Source organism: Passer montanus, unplaced genomic scaffold, assembly GCF_014805655.1.
Source record: "Passer montanus isolate IOZ18808 unplaced genomic scaffold, ASM1480565v1 scaffold38, whole genome shotgun sequence".
Taxonomy (NCBI): Eukaryota; Metazoa; Chordata; class Aves; order Passeriformes; family Passeridae; genus Passer; species Passer montanus.
The window spans coordinates 634,003-657,486 of record NW_024368596.1 but is presented as its reverse complement, the minus strand read 5'-3'; the positions used below and the strand labels follow the sequence as shown (position 1 = coordinate 657,486).

At 46.7% G+C, this 23,484-nt stretch overlaps 1 protein-coding gene across 1 annotated transcript; it reads left to right on the top strand.

The window, feature by feature from the left end:
• FOXO4 (forkhead box O4) lies at window positions 1-21,999 on the top strand. Its single transcript, XM_039717327.1, has 3 exons — window positions 1-979; window positions 11,343-12,575; window positions 16,760-21,999. Exons 1-2 carry the CDS (start codon window positions 917-919, stop codon window positions 12,555-12,557), a joined length of 1,278 nt encoding a protein of 425 aa, XP_039573261.1. The 5' UTR covers window positions 1-916; the 3' UTR covers window positions 12,558-12,575; window positions 16,760-21,999.
• Window positions 22,000-23,484: the final 1,485 nt, after the last annotated feature.

The following is a 23,484-nucleotide window of genomic DNA, read 5'->3' as shown; positions in this document are numbered from 1 at the left end:
GCATAAGCGCAGCGGGTATTCAGCCCGCGGGGCTCGGTCGGCCGGCCCCGGAACCTGCATGGCAGGGTTGCTCCCGCGGTTGCTCCGTGTCGCCGGAGCTGTGCCGGCCGGGCCCCGCGGGACAGGGCACAGCCCGGCTGGAAACCGGGGCGCGGGGCCAAGAAACCCACACAGGGACTGCGCCTTACAGCGTCTGGAGTGTTGCCAGCCCCGGGCGCTGTACAGCGCGGGGAGCGCGAGGCCCCGGAACATGGTTGCCCCGACTCTGACGGGCAGATCGGGACGCAGATCCATCACGCCTTACGCCAGGGAGTGTCCCGGAAATAGGCTCCCATCCGTGACGGGATGGCGGAGGCAGCAGCGCTCTCGGCCCAACCCGGAGTGCCGCGGCACACTCTGAGGCGGGCGGAGGAGCTGCGGCCGCCTCGGGGCTGCCGGCACCGCGCCGCTGTCCCCTCTCTGCCATCGTGGGGGGCTAGACCCGCACTAGGCCTTGCAGGTTATGTAAGCGTCGCCCGCCGCGATGCCCGCTGGGAGCTGTAGTCCCATCAGCGCACCGCCTGCCACGCTCACCCGTAGTGGGGCACGCCCCGCCCTCCGCTGCAGGGGGCGCTGGGTACTGTAGTCCGCGGGCTGTGTCAGGCTGCCTGCTAACGCCCCGGCGGGACTACCGCTCCCGGCGTGCCCCGCGCGCGCAGGCGCGGGGAGCGGCGCTGCTCCCTGGTAAACAGAGCGGCGCGGCGGCGGCAGCGGGCCCGGGGCGCACAAAGGGGTGGCGGGCCCGGCGCTCCCGGCGGGGCTGAGGCGGCGCCCATGGCGGAGCGCCTGGGGCAGCCAGTCCTACGCCGAGCTCATCAGCCAGGCTATCGAGAGCGCCCCCGAGAAGCGGCTCACGCTGGCGCAGATCTACGAGTGGATGGTGCGCTCCGTGCCCTACTTCAAGGACAAGGGTGACAGCAACAGCTCCGCCGGCTGGAAGGTGCGTGGCGGCCCGCGGCGGGGGGACAGCCCCTGTGTGTGTGTGTGTGTGTGTGTGTGTGCCGGGCCGGGGGGAGCGGCGGCGGCGGCGCCTCCCGGGCCCGGCCCGCCCCGCGCTGCCCTGCTGCCCATGCCCGCCTGCAGCCGCTGCCAGCGCGGTGCCGGAACCGCGGCCTCAGCTCCGCCCAAGGCTCCGGGGTCCCAGAGCCAGCCCAGGGTTCGGCTGCGTGCGGCTGCTCGTGGCATGGCGCTGGCAGGCCGCCCCGCGCGCTCCTGGCGTTTAGGAGCTTTTCCAGGGGCGAGGGGCCGCGGTGAACAGGCGGTGTCCGGCTCTGTGCCGGGTGAAGCCTCGGCCCGGGGTTTGTCACCGCAGGTCTGTGTCACGTGCCGGCGTTAAAGCTCGGTATAAATAACTGTGTCATAGCGGGGGGGCTTGGCTCGCCACGAGGTCCCTTGAGAAACGGGCAGAGGGTCCTGTTTCCAGGAACGTGATGGAAGTTCTGCTGGAGTTTGGAAAAGGGAAAGCAATATTTTGCTCTAAAGGCTCAGCAGTGTCTTCTCTCGTTCTGGAAATAGGTGTGTGCAGAGCTGGGTTAAAGGAGCTCCAGACTGTTTCAGTTCTCTGCCTGTGGCGACCTTGTGCTCCCTTATCTTTAGTCTAAAGAATTCTAGCAGAGAGAAAGGGAAATGTGAGAGCTGGCTTGCAAAATAGCCCCTCAGCCTGTCCTGATGTATCGGGGTGGATGCCATGGAGACTGGACTCTGAAGAGTGTGATCTGTTGCTCTCACTACAGACTGGAATTACACTCTTGTTTGCAGTATTTATTAGCAGTTCATCCATGCTGCAGTTCTGCAGGAGGTTCAGCCAGCCCGCTTTGGGGCTTTGGGCTTCCGTGACTCCAGCCACGTGTTCCTCTGCTTGTCTGACTGAGCAGTAGGTGAGGACAGAGAGTTAATTTCAGACAGTAAATAAATAAATAAACGTCAGTTTCTGGTGGTTGGCTTTCAGCTGGCTCAGCTCTCTGAAGTGTCACACCACGTGGTGGTGTGAGTGCAAACATTTGCTCCAGAGGGTAGAAACACCGTGAGAGGGATGCAGCTGTCACAGCTTGGGCTGGCACACGTCAATACAAAACTTATCACATTTCCATTTATCACTTATTGACAGTTCCTGGAGAGTGCATCTAGTTTAACTAATACGGATTATTTTCTTTTACTTGTATATGTAGGTTAGATTCTGCATACTGAGTTCTGATTTGGGATAGTGCTTGGCTTTTGGTGTTCTTACTGGAAGACAGTTCTTGTTTCCTCAGGCTAGGGCTGCTGTCCTGGTCCTGCTGCTCCTGAGTGTAGTCATGTTAATTTAACAGAACTGGTGCATTTTCTTGTCAGGAATATGGCTGAGTGTCTGTTTGGCAGCAGTGCCTGAGATTAAAGCCCAGTGTGCTTTCTGAAATGCTCCCCAGATACTGTGGTGAAGGTGGAATATAGTGGGATGTCCTGCTGGACTGGATGCTGGAATAAGCCCACTTCTGGCTTAATCCACTGTGGCTGTTCTTTTGTTACATCCATTCACGTGTAATAGGACCATCAGCCTTTGGTGTTACTCTGTGTTTTAATAACGTGTCACTTTTGGGGCATTTACAGGTAGATTTAAATTCCAGAAGTTCACTTTGCAAATTTGTGCATACATGAGAATGAGATTCCTGGTCAGATGCTGTCGTAGGTTTTCTGTGATTGACTTTTTAGTGTGGTTTTCCAGCCTGGGAACAGACTAATTCTGGCTTTAGAAGGAGAAGAAAAAAGCTTTTTGCCAAGAAAGATGAGGGCGGGCAGAACAGCAACAACTGTGGTGGGAACCAGACTGTCTTATGATTAGGGCAGTTTAAAGCTCTTGGTTTAACCAGCAAGCAGAAAATCATGATAAAAATACAATACATTTTCTTTCCTGCTCACTCGCAAAATCCTGTTGGCAGAGCTTGGCAGGATGTGTGACCATGGAACTTGCTTTCAGTCTTTCTTTCTGTTAACTCACAGTTACATGGGTTTGCAAGAGGTTTTGTTTGTTTTTCTGGCCTCAGTCTGTTTGCATTCAGATCCCTTAGGTGAAGAGAGGTCAGACATTTCCAGTTTTGCAGATGGCAAGTCAGTCAAGTCAGTTCAATTTGACTTTTGTGGACTTGGAGCAAATTTAATAAATGCTTATTTAAGACAAACTGGATAAACAAAAGACGTGTCTTCACTTGAGGAATGGACCTGTCTGGGGCTTTTTTTTTAATTTTTGTTATTCTGAGAGCTGTGAGTCTGTTTGCATGTTTTGGGGGTTTTTAATTTGTAAAATAAAAGAAAAACTTATTGAGTTGTCTTAGTTTTAGTAATTTCTCAATGTTGAGTGAATAATTTTGCATAAAGGAAATAAATGTGAAGCTGCTGTTAAAGGTGGCTGTAGCATTTTGATGCCTGTCAAGATGGTGGTACAAGTCTAGAGTTCTGGCATTTCTGTCTCATTTGGACAGAGCCAAACTGATAATAGATTTTATTTGTGTGTAGTGCAGTTAAATAGAGAATTTTAATTAAGTCATTAAAAGCAATATGTCTTTAAAAACTGTTAATCTACTTTAGTTAATATAAACCCCATAAATTCATTGTTGTTTCATAATTAATTTAGAGCTGTCCTACTCCACTGTACAATTGGGGGAAGTGCAGCTGCTGCAGACTGCCAGGGTGTGACCTCCATGAATTCCGGAAGAATCTGTTTTCGAGGAAGATGGAGCTGGCTGTTCCTGAAGTGCTTGGAGCACCTTGTGAAGGACAGATTTGCTGTGTGTGCAGTCTGTCCTTTCCTGCAGCTGAAGTTAGGAATTAACCAGCCTGCGAGGCAGAAGTGTCCTTGTAGGGTGTGTTTGGGGCTTCTTCATAATCCTTGCCTGGGTGCTCTGCAGGATGGTCTGGGTATCTGTGGGTAAGAGGATAATTCCTTTTGGGTTTGAGATTACTTGAAAGGGGAGGGTGTTGAGGGTTTGGGGTAAAGTGCAAAAACCCTGCAGAGAAGCAGTTTGCAGTGCTTGTTACATCCATGAGTATGAGCACGTCTGGCACAGTGAGGAGCAAGAAGGACTCCTCTTTCTTAGAGAAACAAACTGTGTGTTTTCCCCAAGCTCTTGTCTTTTCCTTTCTAGGGACAGAATAAACTTTAAAGTCATCCTTTTCACCCTCCAAAAGTATGTCACTGAAAGAAAAATCAGATGTCTCCTGTGTATCTGTGTATGCAACATAAAGAACAAATGATTCTGAACTATTACACTGGTTATGGGAAGCTGATGTCACACCTCTGCATCCTGGTGCTTTTTATTTCAAATGTGTGCATGGGTATACACAACATATGTACCCTCATACACATATATATGTATAGTGTGTGTATATACATATATATATACATGCAACAGCTCAAGGAGCTGTATTATGAATTAAAAATTACCAAGTGTTCTGTTTATCTAAAACAGATGTCTAGCTCTTAATCTTTGTTAAAGTGGGCAGCATTTTCCTGAAAAGCCTTCCATTCCAGCCTTGGGTTATGTGCATATTGCATGTAGCTGATATTAAATGTTGACCAGATGGATCAGGAGACCTGGCTGAGAGCTCAGTCACAGAATCACTTCACTGGCTTTCAGCGCTGGCTCTGGCAGTCCCCAGCCTCTCCCAGAGCTGTGGCTGTCTGATCTCCTGGTAGAGCACATGCAGACCTCACTCAGGTTGGAGCTCCTCCTGTGGCCCTCTGAAGCTCCTCCATGAAGGAGAATAGCCCAGCAGACAAAAGGAACCCTGTCCATCTTCTGAACTATTTCTGCTGTGCTGTAGCTGGTAGATTCTGCCAGGCTATCTTTATGCCTTGCAAATAAATTCCAGTTAAGTAGATACAAAATCATGTGAACACTAGTTTTGGCAAAGTTGAAAAGTTTGTTTATTGGTGTGCTGACTCTCAGTGAGACAATTTTTTTGTTTTTTTCTGAAGTCAGATCTGCAAATAAGCAATGATAAGTTCCTAAAATAGGCACATTTGCTGTTTATAGCTGCTGGTATGTCAGCAAGGTCCTGTATCCTTTAAGAATATTTCTTTTTGCTCAGATTTGTCAAAACTTTAAGTTCTTAACTTGAACCACTAAGGAACCAAATCATTGTCAGGAGAACTTTCTTTAATTTCACTAAGAAACCCTTTACCTGGACAGGAACATCTGGTGGCAGTGCTGGGCTTACTTTGACTTTTGGTAATGATAATTACAAGATATAGGATTACAGAATGGTTGGAAGAGGCCTTCATGATCATCTCATTCTGTGTCCCTGCTGTGGGCAGGGTTGCCTTCTGATAGACCAGGTTTGCTTCAAGCCACATCCAGCCTGGCCTTGGACAATTCCAGGATGGGGCAGCTGTGCCAGGGCCTCTTCTCTGGGCAGCCTGTGCCAGGGCCTCACCACCCTCACTGGGAAGAACTGCTTAGTATCCAGTCCAAACCTGCTCTCAAGTTGTCCTTTCACTTTGTCCTTGTCCTTTCACTCTACAGCTTTGTAAACCTCGCAGGGCCTCACCGCCCTCACTGGGAAGAACTGCTTAGTATCCAGTCCAAACCTGCTCTCAAGTTTGAAGTTATTCACCCTTGTCCTTTCACTCTACACCCTTGTAAACCTCAGTTCCTCTCCTGATTCCTTGTAGGCCCCCTTCAGTTACTGAAAGTGCTTTGAGAAAACATTCAGAATATGTCCCTGTCTTTCCTCACTGAGCCAAAACTGAATGGATGCCATAAACCAAAAGGATACATAAAACTTCAGCTCAGCATTGTGGCTCTGAGCAAAGTGTAATTCTGCCCAACCTTCAGCCTGGTGCAGGTTTGTGCATAGGTGAGGCACAGTGTGGAGTCTGGGGGTCTCTGCTACACAGAGCCACTGACCTCAGTCTGTGAAGAAAGGCTGCTTTCTGTGGCTGTTGAGAAAGGAATAAACACTACAGGCTAAGTTCACATGCCTGAAAGGATACAATTCCCATTAAATCTTCTGACACCAAAAATGAGCAAGTATGTGTTCTAAGCTGAATTGGAATAGCAATGTCATTGCTGTCATCAGTGGTATGTCATTTAATTCCACCTGCTCTCTAATGGTTTTGTAGGTGCTGCTCTCTGCTAGTTTTGGTTGATTTTGGTTTCTTGGAAGTTGCTGCCTTGCAAAGGGGAGGGAGGATCTGGCTGTTGGAATCCTGGACAGCTGAGGGTGGGTAGAAACTGCTGGACTCTTGCCATCACCTCATGTGGCCCAAATGCATTCATGTGGTGTTAGTGATGTGCTTAGCCCTGGCTGCAGGGTGACGTTCCCTGTCCCAGCTGCTGACAGCCTAACTGGGTTTCCTTGAAGCAGGGGGGAAATAAAAACAGAAGCTAAATGAGGCTTGTTCAGATACCGTACTGAGGATTCCTGGAAGCCTGGTGAACAGAGGTGGATGTTGTCCATCATCTTTCTGTTAACAGGGTATTTTACCTTTTAATCCTGGTAGTCCTTAAATGGTCTGGTGTAGGTGAGGTGAGAGGAAGGCAGCTGGGCATGCCAAGGTGTTGTGAATGGGAGAATGGCAGAGTGCTGGGTGTGGAAAATAAGGCTGGTGGCAGCGCACAGAAGTAGGACAGTAGGGCAGGTGTGGGGTCACCAGGTGTCCTGTATTCCAGGTGGAAGAAAACTGGTGAGTACTCAGCTGTAAAGAGGGCCAAGGATCACAATGTAGCAACACACAGTTAACCCTGCTCAAAGTGACACTAATAAGCCTTTCTCGTTGTAGTGTACTGAAGAAGCATGAAATATGAGATTTTTTTTTTTCATTTGAAGCCTTGTTAAGTGTGGTTGTTCCTCTCAAAAGTTGGGAAAATCTCATCTTTTGGTGAAAATTCATCTACTTCATACAATGCCAGTCAAGTTACTGGAAGATTTTGCTGCTACTCTTCCCTCCTCCTTGCCAGTTTTTTTTCTGGAAAGCTGCTGTGCTGAATGATTATTCCTTGCAGCACAGCTCAGTTTTCCAGGCAGTCCTCAGAGAAGGCTGTTCCTGGCCTGCTGGTATTACTTGTTCCAACAAGTTTCTTCTGCTCTATCTAATCCTAAACAGCTTTTGTTGTGTATGCCTGCCTGTCTTGCAAATCGCCTCAGTCTTTGCTTTTTAGAGAGTTATGATCTTCTTCTTCTGGCCTCCCACTGAAAGATTACAGAAAGGAAAATGTTCTTCCTAAGATAGAGATCCCCGTCTGCTGAGCTTGACGTCTGTGCTCGTGTGTGCCTTCTGGAAGGGGATTGCTGGGAAAGGGTTTCAACTCCCTGGCTCTGGAGCAGTTGTTTACTTGCTGGTGCAGATCTCTACAAGGAAGACTTTTTTCCTGAAGCCTTTGGAGCCAAGTGGCTGAGACAGGCACTGACAAATACAGCAGGCAGAGTGTGCTCCCCTTGCAGCCTCCCAAGAATGCCATGGCAAATGATAATTCGGCACAATTATAGGCCTGGCAGTGGAGCACGTGGGACATGGCCCTGCACTGGGATGAGACCAAGTTCTTTGTATGCCTCCAAGGCAGTGAGAGTGTATTACAGGCAGCTGCAGTGATTGCTTTTTTTTTTTTCCTTCTGTCAGTCATCCTTTAGAGAGACTTTTTGTTAAGAAATTTGATCCTCTGTGGTTTGTAGTTTAAACTACATGATGTTTCCTGGGAGAATGGCCAGGAAAGGAAGGAAGCCAGTGTGTCTCCTGGAAGGGAGCTGCTCTGTCTTGTCTTTCTGAGCATGGCTTGTGCTTGGCCCTGAGTGCTCTGCTGTGACAGGCTGTGCACCACTGCATGGATGAGCTCTGCTGGGCAGGGCACAAGAGTCTCCTTCTGCTCCTGTAAACTCCACTTTTATGGTAAGGAGCCTCAGCTGTACCTACAAAGCTGTAGAGTCCCCTGGAAAGATTGTCAGTGGCCTTAGCCTTCTGTAGTCACTTCACCTGAGCATTTGCCATGGTCTTGTGGCAGTTGCCCATGAGGCTGACTGGGCAGGACGGTGGCTTGGTTGTGCTGCCAGCTCCCGTGGCAATTCCCTGATGTGGGACCAAAGCACAGTTTGTGCTGGGCAGGATCCACGGCAGCACTAATGTTGCTGCAGGGACAGGCCTGTTTTGATGGTGAGAAGTGTTGCTGTCCTTTAACTGTGGCCAGGAGATTTTATCAAAGAAGACTTAATGTTCTGGTAACTAAGATTTAGGGAATAGTTTGCATAAGCTCCTAGCCACACTTCTGTGGCTAGTCCATATATCCTGGTTTGAAGACACAGTGGTTACAACCTAGGGAATGGTCCACCCATCAGTGTACAATAAATGTCTCTAGCCAAACTTGATTTTTTTGCATACTATCTGTCCTTAATTTCAGACTGGTTTTGTCTGAATGTGGTTTGCAGGAATCATCTTTGATCTACGATGGATTTAGAGACACAGGCTGGCTTTTTTTTTATGGCAGTGCTTATCATGCAGCCATAAATACCACTATAAGATACCTAAATAAATAACAGTGTCCTCCCATAGGTAGGAGCTGAAGATGTTCCTAAGGATTTGCAGGATTCCTGCCTGCACCTCTTCCTTCAGGTCATGCTTCTCTATGATCAAAGTGTTGCACAGTCAAGACCTCGTGTGTTTTGCAGATGCTTAGACCAGCTGGGAGCCTCCCATGCTGCTGAAGTTGAGTATCTAAAAAGTTAATGTCATCTGTATGTTTTTGGTGTGGGTTGCTTAACATCAAGAAAGGAAATATGTCAGGGTTGCCCGGGTGACTGAACTCTGTCATTTCCTCTTCTGTCAGGTCTGACTTGCAGGTCTGTGATTATTTTAGCATAATTGATGTGTCCCTGGCTTTCTCAGTGAGATTGGAGGGTGCCCTCCATGTGTTAGGTGTATTGAATCCCTAGCAGGTGCATTCTGTGCTGTCCCACAGCACCCTGGCTGGTGGGTGTGAGGGGTCAGGTGGGGTTTGGGACACTCTGGGCTCCAGGCAGGCTGGGTCCTGCAGGTGAGTTAGGGCTGGGGGCACTCTGCTGCAGTGCTCAGCTGCCTCCCACAGTCTGCAGGAGAGCTGCAAAGCCATAACTTAGGCATTGCACTTTAGATAACAGCTAATCCTATTGAAAGAAATGTTCTTTTTCCTCTGCCTCCAACTACACATTCTGTTCTCTTCAGTTTTCGGTGCTTGACCCCCACTGTGAGGTAGTTCGAAAAACAGAGATAAAAGAGGCAGGAAAAGTAGTTTCCAAGGAAGGATAAGGCAGCTTTTCAGTTTGCTTTGCTCTCTGAACTGGCTTATAGCGTCACAGATGCTTGTGTTATGGAAGGATGAGAGTTTGAAGATGAGGAAGGAAGGAGTGGTACAGCAATATCTGCTTCTACAGCTTTGACATTATGTCAGTTCAGCAGTAACATGTAAAATCACTTTGGGACTGTTTTATAAATGGTACCAGGCTTCATTGTGCTCGTGTGAATCCTATTCTTATTCCAAGATGTCTTATTTCAAGTTGCTTTTCAACCAGAAATTAGTTACACAAATTGTCTCTTATGGATACTCAAGATGCCATCTTGAGTTTACAGGCTACTTTCAGGAGAATAAATGAAGAATTAGTGACAGCTTAGTGGTTCTTATTGCTGCAGCAGTGTGCATTCAAAGTTATGCACATTTACCTGGGAAAAGTGATGGGATTCTTTGGAACTGAAAGCAGCAGCCTTGCAGGAGACAGTGCTCATCTTGAGTTACTTGTTTCAACACTTGAAGGAAAGGAAAGCTTTGTTTAGAGAAGACGCCAGGCAGGACTGTTGTACAGCTATTACTGTGAACAGCTCAAGTAATAAAATTGTGTAAGAGCATTGACTGACACATGTTCCATCAGGCTCTGCTCTCCAATTAAGAACATGTGTATTCTTTGGTACCAGTTGCAGCAAGCAGCCAGTCTTCTCCAAATCCTCAACAGCCAAAGGTTAAAATGAAAGCTAAGCCAGGATGATTGTCAGATCTCCTTCAATCTCCATAAAATCTTTCCACTTTGCCTGTATTGTTTATCTGTCTGCATCTACTTTTTTCTAGGATAGTACTTTTGGTGAGGTGGCCAAAATTAGCATGGGGAGGACTTTTCCGAGAGGAAAAGGGTGGGGAGAGGGAAAGCAGCAGACAGGAAAGAACTGTGTTGAGAGTTGGTGGAAAAAGATGATAAAAGCACAGTTAATTTGTTCAGAATTAAGAGAGTATGCATGAAAACTGAAGGTTGTTATATAATTTAGTTAATATGAAAAAAATGTTGTTCTTGGACCCCTGTTGTGTTTCCATTGCAGCACCTTTTAATCTTTTGTAATTTGCCCATCTGAAGAAATTAAGTGCAGATATCAAATAAATTCATGGGCCTCAAGGGGAGTTTATGGAGGATCTGTTCAAACAATGAGATCGTTGCTTCCTGATTCTAAAATACTGGGGAGTTTATCAGTTGCAGGAGGAAAATTTGATGATGGTGTACAGACATGTTAGCTTGCAGTTTTCAGCAAAGCTAAACCAAAAGGAGGGAGCTGGGAGAGGCAAGGAATGTGTGTCTTACCCAGCAAAAGACAGGAGAGGCTAAAACTGGCATGTACTGTGTGGGAGTGCAGTATTCACTGAACATCTTACCCTGTCAGGAACATGCACCAAGGAAAGCACACAGCCTCCTTGCAGAGGGAGCCTGGCAGTCTCCAGGATTCTAGGACTCTTGTTCCTTGAAGTTTCTCTCTCGTTTCTCCAATTTTGGGGTGGAGATGTTACTGGGTGCACTAAATAGAAGCATTTTGCCATTTCTCTTCACCCAGTCTGTTGGATTCACTGTTATGCTCTGCATGAATCTGACTGAAAAGTGGCCATATAAACATTAAAAAAATTAGCCAGGCTTATTCTGGGTAAAGGGGTTGACAAATGTGTGTGAACAGCAGTAGCTTAAATTCAGGTGGGCTCATGTTGAAATTGCAGGTTGTATTTTAGAACTTGTTTACTTGCTCTGTGATATACCTTTTTTTGCAGATCCTGTATGATCTTTATAGTTCTTTTGTGTTAGTATTTTGCTAGCTGAAGGCTGCTAGTTGTCATGGTAGCTTCACCCTTGATATTGCAGTGAAACATGGCACTGCTTGCTAGTGCTGCAAAGCATGTTCAGACAGAAATAGCAAGTTTTTATGGGTAGCTTTTTGTTATAACTTTCTTCTCTGCATACTGTCTGAATGTGTTTAAGCTTGTGAGGTTTCTAGGTGGGAGGTGTGTCAACTGACAGGTCCTCACATTCTGTGGGTTTTGTTTCTTTTTTTTCAGAACTCTATTCGACATAACTTGTCCCTGCACAGCAAGTTTATTAAAGTCCATAATGAAGCCACAGGGAAGAGCTCTTGGTGGATGCTCAATCCTGAGGGTGGCAAAAGTGGAAAAGCACCAAGGAGAAGAGCTGCCTCCATGGACAACAGCAGCAAGCTTGCAAAAGTCAGAGGTAAAGCATCCAGGAAGAAGCCTCCTCTCCAGTCTGCTCCAGAATCCTCTGCTGACAGTCCTGGCTCCCAATTTCCTAAGTGGCCTGGGAGCCCATCCTCAAGAAGCAATGAGGACTCAGATGTGTGGAACACCTTCCGGCCTCGAACCAGCTCCAATGCAAGCACCATCAGTGCCAGGCTTTCTCCCATCCTGACAGAGCAGGATGACCTCCATGACGAAGAGCTGCTTCCTTCTCTCGTGTACTCCAGTGCATCCAGCAATGTTCCACCAACTGTGACTGAGGAGCTCGAGCTCATCGATGGGTTAAACTTGATGTCTCCCAGCTCATCTGTGCTATCCACCCAGCAATCTGCCTCCAGTGGTCAGATCCAGAGAGATTCCAGCTTTTCCTTACAGAGCCCAAATGCAGCTGGTCAGACTTTTGGCAACTCCCTGTTTAACCCTGTTGATATTTCACTGCAAAGTTCTGTCAGCCATTTCTCTGCCCCTCAGACCTTGGAAGCTCTTCTGACACCCAGCTCTCCGCCTCCAAGGGATGTTATGATGACTCAGGTGGATCCAGTTCTCCCACAGACTGGTAACAGGATGAGCAGCCGAACTCTTCTGCTTCTGGGTGGACAAGCTGCCCAGAGTAAGATGAGCTCAGGCAATCCACGAGGAAAGCCTGCAGAGCAGCAGGCAGAACCAGTCGGTGCCAGTGTTTTGCCATCAACGCTTCCCATAGTGACATCTCCTCAAAACACTGCCAGCATCACCAGTTTGAAGGCTCCAGTTTCTGCAACAACTGCCCAGTCAGTGCAGCTGGGCAGTCCAGTGCTCCTTTCATCTGCCAGCCCTGCTCCCTTGGGATTGAACCAGGACAGGCTGCCCACTGACCTGGACATTGACATGTACATGGAGAACCTTGAATGTGATATGGATTACATAATCAACAGTGAACTCATGGATGGAGGACTGGACTTTAATTTTGAACCTATTCTGCCTACTCCCAGCTATCCCAGCACCTCACAGGCCTCCAACCATACCTGGGTACCAAGTTAACTTCAGGAGCACAAAAAGGTAGGTGTAGTTGTGTAAAATGCTACAAACAACCCTGTCTAGGATGGTTCCTTTGCCCAACTCTGCAGTTAAAGGAACCTCTTTGAAAACACAGTAAAAAGGTTTTGGAAAAGTCATGTTCCCTTTTAGGAGGAGAAAAAGCTGTTTAAAGGTAGGTGGATTTAACTTACCAGGTAGTCAGCTCCTTTATGGAATAGAACAGCAACCTGAATGAAACTCCTGTTGTCTCCTGTCACCCACAATGATTCCATCCCAGGACATCAGGCAGTGCCTACAGCTCTACAGTTGACATGAGAGCATGTGCTGATTCCATAAATAAAGACATCCACCAGTATATACAGAATGGTTGAACTGAGCCAAGCACACACTGTGTTTCTACCCAGGTTATTATTATCCCTGCAGAATTCTCTAGGATGTGTAGTAGCAAAGCATGTCCGTGTCATGGCTGTCTGCTTTGGTCTGTGTGTAGCAAGTCACAGTCACTCTTATCACACCTTCTGCCCTGCCCTTACCTGGGGTAGTGTCTGCAAAGTCAGGTGAGTTGGCTCACCAGCATTAGCTGCTGAATTGTTTCCCATTATTAGAATAGGAAACAGGAGTCTGCAGTGTGCATGGAGTGGAAGGAAGAAGGCTGTGTTAGTGCTATCCCATGTACTGCAAAACTGCCTCTTCAGTAATTTGTCATGTTTGCACAAGTAGAGTCAATTTGGCAAATAGTGTATGTGACAACAAGACTTTAAAATATATCTTATTTTTTGAGGCAGTGACACCTTGACTTGAAACATTAAACCAGAGGCAGTGGAAGAATTAGGGAGCTGGAGCTGAAGGCCTGCTTCATACTTGGAACTCAGTTAGCTGATGGAAAGTGGACAGACTGCAGCATAGGCTGGATATTGGTTGGAAAGTGGAAGCCTTGCCAAAAATATTTCCTTTTTAGGAGGCAGATATGGTATTTGTTAGTGTTGCAAATTCAGCTGCTAATACTGTCCAGCTGAGCAGGCAGAAGTAAGGGCAACTGCAGATACTGCTTCATTCTGGGAAGCCCTTGAGCATCAAAATCATGGGGACAGAAATTATCATCTACTTGACCTTAATACTCTCTTTCCTAGGCCCCTGAGTCACTTGGAGGTGGTTTGGGCCCGGTGACCTCTGTCAGTGCAGCCATTCTCTACAAGTGCCGTGGGTCTAGACAGAGTAAAATGCTGTCCTTTGAGCTGGTGTTAGTTAAACTGGGTGAACATATTATATTTATTGAGGTTTTAAACACAATTTAACTTCCCCTTATTCCAAATCACATCCCGCTGCTTAGGATGTAATTTCTTGGTAGTGTTCTTCTGTTTGTACCTAACAGATCTCTTTATTGTAGGGAGAGGAGGATCAGTGAAGCTTTTCTGTTTTCTTATGGGACTTTGTATAGTGATGTGTGTTAACTGTGCGTTTGCTGAATTACTGAGTGTCTTGATTTAAAGATCTTATCTTCAGGTGACATACAGAAACTCAGTTTCGATTACAAATTTCAGTTTCGAAATTTGGTTGACAAGCTGTGGTATCCTTCTGTGTTAGGACTGTTTGTAAGTTAGTGACAGAGGCTGTGTTTGAGCAGTGTTTCCATTGGATATTGTTCTGAGCTTTTGTTTGTTTGTTAGGGTTTGCTTTTTTGTTTTTATGCCATGCTAGGGCAGGCCATTATATTTGTGGACTTTTTAGGGATGAAATTTTTTTCACAGAAGTGTTTTCAAAACATATGCAGGCTGTCCTGTACTCCTGGGCCAGGTAGACAAGACCTCTTTTTAAAGCATACCAGGTATAGATTATTTTTTAGGAGTGTAAAGCAGAGAAGCTGAGGAATTATTTATCAAAGGGTAGGGTCTAGTAATGTTGAAAATGTGGATATAATCAAGTGCTTTAGAGGGAGAACAGGAGGTCTTGAAAGCAGGGTTATGTTCTTGGTCCATTTTATATTCTATGTGAATTTCTTAATCAAAACAGAGAGCTAAACTCCTGGGTTTTCTTTGTTCCACATGTGATACTTTCTGGGAAATGTGCTGGGCATGAAGGAGTGAGATCTGGAGCAAGTTCTGAACCACCATTGTGTTTGAGCAGCAAGCGTAGCTGCCACGTGCCTCTGGGTGCTCTGGTCACAGCAGTGCTGCCCCAGGAGAGGCCACACCCTGGCAGTGTGCTTTGCTTCAAGCCTTTTATTCTGTCCTTACATTATGTTTCCCTTTTCTGAGTTTTGCAAAGCTTTTTTGTTTGCCTATATCCTAGAGTTCATGGAGTGAGATGAAGGGGAGCTTTTTCCCCAAAGGAGAGCAGGTATTGTGCAAAATGCTGCCCAGACAGAGGTGAATCAGGTTTCTAGCAAAGGGGGAGCAGGACACATGTGGAGAGAAATAGGAGTGTTCCTGGGAAAGAAGGCAGAATGTTTTCTCAACAAGTTACAAAGCCAGGTGAGCTGCAGGCATCAGTGTCTGTGAGGAGGTTCAGGCTCTGTCAGTTGTCCCTTACTGCAGTGAGTTCCTAGGATCCCTGTTTGCAAATCACTGTTCAGGGAAAGCTGTATATTACTCTTGTGTGGCAGGCATTTTTCCTTTCATATCCTTCCTATTACTCTGCTTTTCTCTGTGTTAAATTCATATTGGCAAAAGCTATTCTGAAGTGATCAGTAACATAAAGCTGTTGTGAGTAGTTCCTGTGGGCCTACTCTTGGCCTTCTGGGTCAGTTATGGGTATAATGCTGAGCAAAAACTGTTTATCAGTTAATCACAGCGATCACATTCTGATTTGAGCAGCCAGAATGAAAGTGAACTGGGGAAATATTTCTCTTTGTAGACAAGAGGATATCTTTAGGAAAGAGTACTTAGTCTTATCTGCAGCATTTAGGAAGATAGGAACTTGTTGGTGTTACCTTGGTGCTCAAAGCTCCCATGATTTTATCCTCTTCTTGCAAGTTAAATGCCAAAGAGCTTGTCCACAGATTCACCAGGAGTCTGTTTGAACCCTGCCTGTGTTTCTTTGCATGGACATTAGAGATCAAACATTGAAACTTTGTCTCTGCCCAGCACTGATGCAGCACCCACAAACTGAGCTATTAGCCACAGAGGAAGACAGCACAGAAATAGAACTGCCTTTTTTGTAAACTGCTGTAGTTTTTGTCTCATTGGTGAGTGTAAAATCCATTTACTCTTTTGGTGGATATTAGTTAATTATTGTTAGTTATTCGGTTAGATTCCCTATAGCTTCAGAGTCTGGAGAACTCTTTATCCCTTGCCCCGTTTGGTCTGGATTCATGCTTTTCTTGCTCTGTCGAATTCCCTTTGCTCCAAACATTGGATTTTTGTCTGACAGAACATAAATAAATAAAACCCTCGTAAGCTTGCAATTTCCCAAAGCAGCCCATTGCTCTGGCTTCTGTTTTAACTTACTGTCTTTTCTTATTCGGGGCTGATTCCCTCTTGTAGTTTTTTGGGGTTTTTTTTTTTCCTTTTCACAGGTTTATTTCATGCTCACTGTTACTGAATGCAGCTGATGGGATGCCTTACATTTATCTCACTGTTTTGCCTTTCAAGGTGGATCATATAGCTACAGTGGTCGTTTTATGTCAGTGTCCTAAGTCAGCTTAGACTTATTCCAAGGCTTGTTTGAATGAGTTGTGACAGCTTTATTGAGGTGAGCCAGAAGACCTGAGAAGAGATCTTCAGACTTTTGGGGGATTGAGATACCCTAAGAATGTTTAATTTTTTGGAGGGTGGAGACAGGATTTCTCTGAGTGAGCATAAACAGTTTGTATGTGATCTTTAAAAGCGTCTTTTACAGTCTTTTCCCTACCAGCTGGTATTTGTGGTTGTTTAAGATGAAGAGTAATTTTCCTCTTCCTTGCTGCTTTCCTGCAATGCCTCTGGTGTTAGCAAAGTCCTTCTTTAAACTTCCTTATCTTGCAGAGCCTTGTTGGTGCTGTCAGCTGGCAGGAGAAATACTTACTGCTGACTTTTCTGTCTCAGTCCTACTCTGAAGGTTGGAGCTGAGCAATTGCATCCTCCACTTGACGCTCTGTTGATCAAGATTTCTTGTGGTCTGTTTGTTCTGTAGGGGCAGATTGGTAGTAATTAACTCCTTATCTATGCATCCAGGATTCCCACTGAAGCGGAGCTCTAACCAGTCACTCTTATTTTTCTTCTTCCTAGTGTCCTTCAGGTTTTGAACATTGGGTTCTGACTTCACTTCCCACCCCAACAGAGAAGAGAATGGAGCACGTTGGATTCAGTTTCCCTGCACACCATGCCTTGGGCAGAAGGGGCTGCCCATCTGGGAAGAAGGGGCAACCTGCACCTGGCTGCAACAGGAAGAGTTTAAAAATAGTAATCCTGTTATGTGCCATGGCTCTTCCTACAAACCTGACCCTGCCTTGGACCACCTGGAGAAACCCATGTCCAAAGAGGAGCCCTGGTAAAAACCTCGGCCAGAAGACTCTGTGCCAGGCAATAGTGTTTTCCTGTGTGATGAGTTGGGTTTGCTGGAGGAATCTCTCACTGGCTGTCCTCTCTCTGCTACGGCAGAGTCTCCCAGTGCCTCGGACTGGTGGAGGGCTGCCTCTGCTCTCGCTTGGCTTGCCCCATGGGGCAAAGTAGTTGGACTTTCTGATTAAGCCACCAGATGTGCACTTGGTGTCCCACAGACTCGCAGAGGAATTGGTGGGAGCTTGTTGGTAGGAGCCGTGTGGGAGAAGGGTGTGCTGTTTCAGGGGTTGGTTTCAGTGTGCCCATCACTGGAGCATCCATCAGCATTCTGCAGGGGAGGGTGGTTGTCGTGGTATAGAAGGCTTCCAGTTGTCCCCCTGGGTGGAATGGGAGGACACTGAGTTTTTCACTGTGCCAACTGAGCCCCATTGAATCAGAAGCATGTTTTGAGAAGTCCCTATGCTGTTCTCAGCACTTTCCTGATACACCAGGCTGCTGTAAAATAAGCACAGGTGCTAGTAGCTGCTTTCTGGGACATAAAAACATTGGTTTGGGTTTGGTTTTGATCTGTCTTGCTACAGCAGCAAAATGGAAAGCCTGGGTGTGGCCTTAACAGAGCCCTGGTTGCTTTTCAGAAGGGCATTTTCTATAGATGAAATATTTTTTTACTAATCTGGGAACTTTCTACAGTGAACATGAAGCCAATGTAATGTGTGTCCCTATTATGCATCTCTCTGTCTGAGAAGGCAACAGTGACAGACTCTTTTTCAGAGCTGTATTAGGAACAAACACACCTGATGTTTGGTGATGTGTATGATTGAGGGGAAGGAATTGGCAGGTCCCTGTGGTTTCAAACCACTGTGGGGAAGAGTTGTACATTATTGTAATCTATATGTAAAAGTAGGTGCAAATTACATAGAAGCTTTTCTAAACCTTTTTAAAAATATATTATATATTTTAATTGAAAAACGAGATTGTTGGATAAAAAGAAACAAAACACATTTGCTGCATCTGTCCCCTTCATACCAGACAACACTACAGTATGGGAGGGGGCAGACCTAAGGCATTTTGGGCTAAGAAGCTGAAAATGTTGTTGGAAAAGTGGGAAGGGCGTGGCAGTGTAACTGGGGAATGGCTGCTCTCCCCAGAAGAGGCAGAGGGAAGGTGCCTGGCAGGGCATTCCTGCCAAGCCCAGAGCACAATGGAGGGAATGCTAATCATTAACAGTGCTCAGCTGATCCCTGAGTAGCTGGCCTGCAGCTGATCCACAGGACAGATTCCCTAGTCTGCTAAGGAGATGGTGTGGACTGGATTGGGCTGGATCTGCTGGCACTCTGCGTAGCCCTTACCGAGGGCATGCTCAGTTGTATTTGGTAGCTCACTTTGGTTTCTGAGGGGTTTTGTTTTCTTGCTGAAGCTTCTGCTACTGTTGGGGAACTTGAAGCCTGTAGGCTCACCCTCAGGGGTCCACCTGGGATCCTGCTCTGTCTCTGTATTCTTGCAGAAGAGAAATTAGGGGTCAAAAGATAAATTCAGAGCATTAGTGGCATGTTCCTATCACTGCTTGGTGCTTGCAGTGGCAGGATCTGTGGGAGACATGGTGCTTTCATGGTGTTCTGGTAGGTTTGGTCTGGCAGAAGGATTCTCCGGTCCTTTTTGAAGGTGGCTTCAGTTCAAAAAGTTTGTATTATGCAGTGCAATGAGCCACACTGTTTCACCAGCTTGTCTGCTCTGTTTTCATTTTCATTTGAGTGGAGATTGGAACAGGAGTGATTGCCTGGTTACCTCCAACAAGGAGTCTTCAAAAGTCTTATCTACAGCATGCTATGCCATCAAAGCCTTGAATAGTTTGATAACCTTTGTTTTGAAGGCTGCCTTCATGGCAGACCTCCCAGTGATGTTTCAAATTTACCCACAATCTGCATGTCTGGCCACACCTTGTTGTAACAAATAAACAAAAAGACAGCTCCTAAACAGAGATCCCGGGGTTTGCACACTTGAGGCATGGATGAGCATTCTCACTGGAGTTAATTCATTACACGAGTGGATAGATATCATTTCACAACACTTGCTGGCAGGTGCCACGTGTAAGAATCAGCCATTCTGAGCTGCAGTGAACAGACTAGAGAGATTTATGTTATTTGGCACATAGTTTGCTACCTTGTTAGCTTGGGTCCTGAAGGGAACTTGATCCATTGATGTAGAGTAAGTTGAATGGCTGCCCATGATTCACAGCCATGTATCAAAGGGCAGGACACCAGTATGTGTGGTTGTGTTAAATGTGAGTCTCTGGCTCGTTTCCCATGAAAATGGAACCCAAAGCAATAGAAAAGACAGTATTAGTAACCAGTGCCCAGACCAGAAATCCACGTGAGCTGTTTCTGGCTGGGTTGGTCTGTGGGAAAGGGGTGCTGTCTTCAGGCTGTTGCAAAGTGTCCCTTAGCTGTGACAGCATGGGGAGCTGGCCTGATCTCTGTCTGCAGAGAGCCTGGCCCTGGGCACTCAGGGAGCACCCAGGGAGATCTGGCATGATCTCAGCTCTTCATGTCCTTGAGCTGGTCCTGCTGAAGGAGGTGCAGCACCAGGGCTCATCGTGATTAGTGCTCCAGTGTGAGTTCAGAGAAGACCCTGTCCTTTGAGTAAGGAATAGAGTACATACCTATTTTTTTTTCTCATATTCCCCTGGCCATACTTCTGGAGATAGCACTGGAGACAGGGGCACCTCTGGCTGGAGTCCTGCTGTACAGGTTCCTGGCAGTGACATTTCTGCCTTGCAGCAGTCTCTACCAGGTGCTCTGTGTTTCTTCAGCACAGCAGGAGCTGGCAGTGGTTGAAGAAGCTTGAGAGGGGAGTAGTGCTGAGAATGGTGTTCAGAAGACTCGTGGAGTGCTCGATAAACCATGAATGTAACATTGCAGCTCAAGCAAGCAACTTACCTTCTTTTTTGTATGTTTAGCAGGATAGCTTGTATTGTGGGCACAGAGGGCAGGGATGCAGAGAATTTGGGAGTTCTACAGACACTTCATTTTCATAAACCTTGAATTTTTTAGCCTGAGATACTTTCTCATAGGACACAGGAGACTGAAGTTCCTAAACTGCTGCTTGCAGAAAGGCTGTACCTGGCAGGGGGTTGCTCAATACTTGTCCAGTTTTTTGTATTCTTGCCCAAAGCTACTTGCTGCTGCTGCTGGAGCCTGGATAATGTCTTGATGGCTCTTCATGCTGCATTAGCACCACAGCCCCCATACTTTGGGCTAGTTTTTGCTCTGATGAAGGATTGGGGATTTTGAGAGCAGCTGTGAGTGGGGTGAGAAGGGATGGGGCCAGTGACATGGGGAGTGGTGCTCCTGGATAAGTGCCTGAGGGGAGTGGGCAGGGGACTCTTGGAACAAAGCATTTCTTTGTGCTGTGTTCCTTGTCCTCCCTGAGCTCAGGCAAACATGTTTCTCCATCTTCAGAAGATCAAGTGCCATCTTACACAGCACTGAAGCCACCATGCAGCTCAGGGCCACAAAGGATTCAGGTAACTAGGCCCACAGAGCTTAGTAGGAGGCAGACTTGTTGCTTTTATTTACACTTGGGTTTAGCAATTTGCTTGAACTTTCTTTATAATTTAAGCATATTTTACTTCCAAGCATGTACTTCCAGCTTCATGTGAGAGCTTGGAAAATTGGAAGCTTCTGGGAGTTCTTAATTTTCCTTGCTGGTATGTCTAAAACCATGTCATCCCTATCCTGTGCTGCTCTAAAAACAGCACTCAGATCATCCTGATGAGAGGAATGAAGCATTCCAGAGCCTGGGTGTATTCATAAACAAGAGTCATAATAGAAGCAAGTAGCACTAATCAGCTTTTCCAAAAGAAATACCTAGAAAGCTTTTATGTAGATAAGAATTTGTTAATTTTCTTACTTAGTTGCTTATTTATAGCCACGTTCAAATGCTTCAGGGCTAGCCTTGCTTCAGGATTGAGTAACCTGTGTCTGGTGCCATGGGTAGGAGTGCCTTGGGAGTGGTGTCCTGGACTGTCACCAAAATGTGAAAGTTTGGATCCATTATTAAAAGAAAAAAAAAAAACCCAAAGCAAATCAATCAACTTTGGGACATGAGCATAAATGGGAATAGCTTAGGGCTTGCCTCAGTTGCATGTCTAATGAAAAACATGTTCTAATTAATGTGGGGAAAAGCAGGCAAGCAAGAGGTGACTTTAAGCCTGAAAGGTCTGCCCATGTGAAGGCTTGGAGCATGAGCTAACCATCACCACACTTACCTGACCTTCAGCAAAGGGATCCCCTCTCTTCACTGGCCTGTGTGTCTTTCCCTGCACCTGATGTGTCTGTAGCTGATGGAAAGCAGTATCTGATGGAATCAAAATCACTCCCAATACTGTGGTGTAAAGCAGGGAGAAGAAGCAGCAGAAGCTGAAGGTGTAAGAGCTGACAGTGTTGCATTTATGGCTCTTTGGCTGAGGCAGAGTTATGGTGTGTGGGAGAAGGGGATGTTCTGGACACAAAAACAGAGCCCTCGTTGCTTTTCAGAAGGGCAGTGGTGTGGGACTGGTGGTGAGGGGTTCCCCAGGGTGTCTGAGAGGTTTGGCTATGTGGAAGATAGGTTACTGGTCCTGAAAGCAGCTGTCTTCATAGGGCACTGGGGTGGTTCTGTGAAATGGTGCTCCCAGCACAGTGGAGTCTTCACCTGGTGCAATCCCAGGAAAGGTTTCTGCATTGCTAGCACAGATGTCTGCTGCACACAGGGCACCACTACCTGACATAGTTTCCACCACGTCCCCTGTGCACTCTTCCACCCATTTCTCACAATAATTTTTTTAAATAAATCTCTGCTTTTGTTTGCTCTCTGTAGCAGTGTAACTTCTGAACCATTACAGGCTTTGTTACCATCTGTGCTAGCAAGACTGTAGAATGTGCTAGACTTAGGGGGGAATGTTTGAAAAATAAAAACCTGTAATCCTCTGCTCTGTGTCTCATCCAGTTTGTTCTGTTCTCATGGCAAGGGCCAGCTATTTTTCCTTGCCCTTGTCTTCTTTCCTCAGTGATCCTCACCTCTTAGGGGTTCCCCTCAGTGAATGCCCCTCAGTTGGCCAGAGGCAGAAGGGTTTCAGTGTGACCACCACAAAGTCTCTGCTGAGCTCTGCTGTGTATAGAGCCCCTTGTTACAACTTGCTGGCAGTGCATGGGGATCCATGGGGTGCCAAGCCCTAAAACTGACCCTGGGGAGTTTTAAATCCTGCAGAACTAGTCTAGAGTTATTTCAGTCCTTTCATTTCTTGCCTTTCTAGACCTCAGTGCTAAAGGTGACTCTGATTTGTATAGCTACGTTCAAATACCTTTGTGTGTCAGCAGCAGTGGTGGCAGGTAAGGAGATGAGAGAGAAACGAGGGAAGGAGTGTAGATTGTGGATTCCACTGGCCAGGTTAGACACACAGAGGGCAAGTTAGGGATGTTCTAACACTGCTGAGGGTAAAGACTCATTTGTGAAATTGCACAATATGTGTACAGCCAGAAAATTTTCATTCAAAGCTTTGGATACTCAGTGTATTATATTTTAATTCTGTTTTTCACTACAGTTAATGCAAATTACTGAATAACTAAGGGGCTCTTAAGGGTCCTGCTTCAAAATTTACAAAAATTAAGAGGAGATCCTTAGGGGAACTCTGCCCCCCATCTGTTCCTTGGGTACTTAGGGCTTCTTGCAGGCACATAATGATGGGTGCTGTTGGAGACACAAAATGTCCAAGATTTTGCAGCTGATTGGGTCAAAGTGAATGTGTTCAAAACTTCCCTCACAACAGGGGACCATGCATTTGCTCAGTAGCCATCAATATTTTTCTAACCTCTTTGAGCATTGGCCTGTTCCATTTAAGCATTGCCAAGGAGAACAAAATGGGACCTGAATGCCTTGGCTCAGGGTTGTTTTTGATGAGTGTGACACTCTTCAGTAGTCACCAAGAGTCCTGCTGTGTTCTGTGGTTTCCATGCATTGTGTTTGCACCCTTCTTGCAGTCTTGGAGACCTTGTAGCTGTCCCAGCTTGTCACCATAACTGTTTTGGCCTATGTGTAGTTGCCTGCAGAGCAGCAGTAGATGAAGCCAATGCAAAAACAGCTTTTCTGCTCAGCTGGGTTTCTGGCCACAGTCGTGCTTTGCCTCCAGCCCCTGCTGGGTGATGAATACCTGTGTGCCACCAGTGATGGGCCCACGTGTGGGAGCACAGTGGGGAAGGCTGCTCCCCTGTGCATGTGTCCTTTGTGGTGGAGCTGGTGTGTGAGGAAGGAGGGCTGGGGCACAGGGAGGTGGTGGGTGCACACTGCCTTCTCCTGAGCTGTCCTCAGCTCGTGTGCTGTTATTTCCCCTTCAGAGCTGTGGTAAGAGCAGCAGCCAGAGGCCTGACTGACTGGGTGGGTTGTAGGAGCTGTGGCAGTACCATTGTCCATGGGCA

Bases quoted from the DNA above. Each gene is read 5' to 3' on its own strand.
- FOXO4 (XM_039717327.1), top strand. From the start codon at position 917: ATGGTGCGCTCCGTGCCCTACTTCAAGGACAAGGGTGACAGCAACAGC. The intron at 980-11,342 runs GTGCGTGGCGGC...CTTTTTTTTCAG, and splicing joins ACAGCTCCGCCGGCTGGAAG to AACTCTATTCGACATAACTT.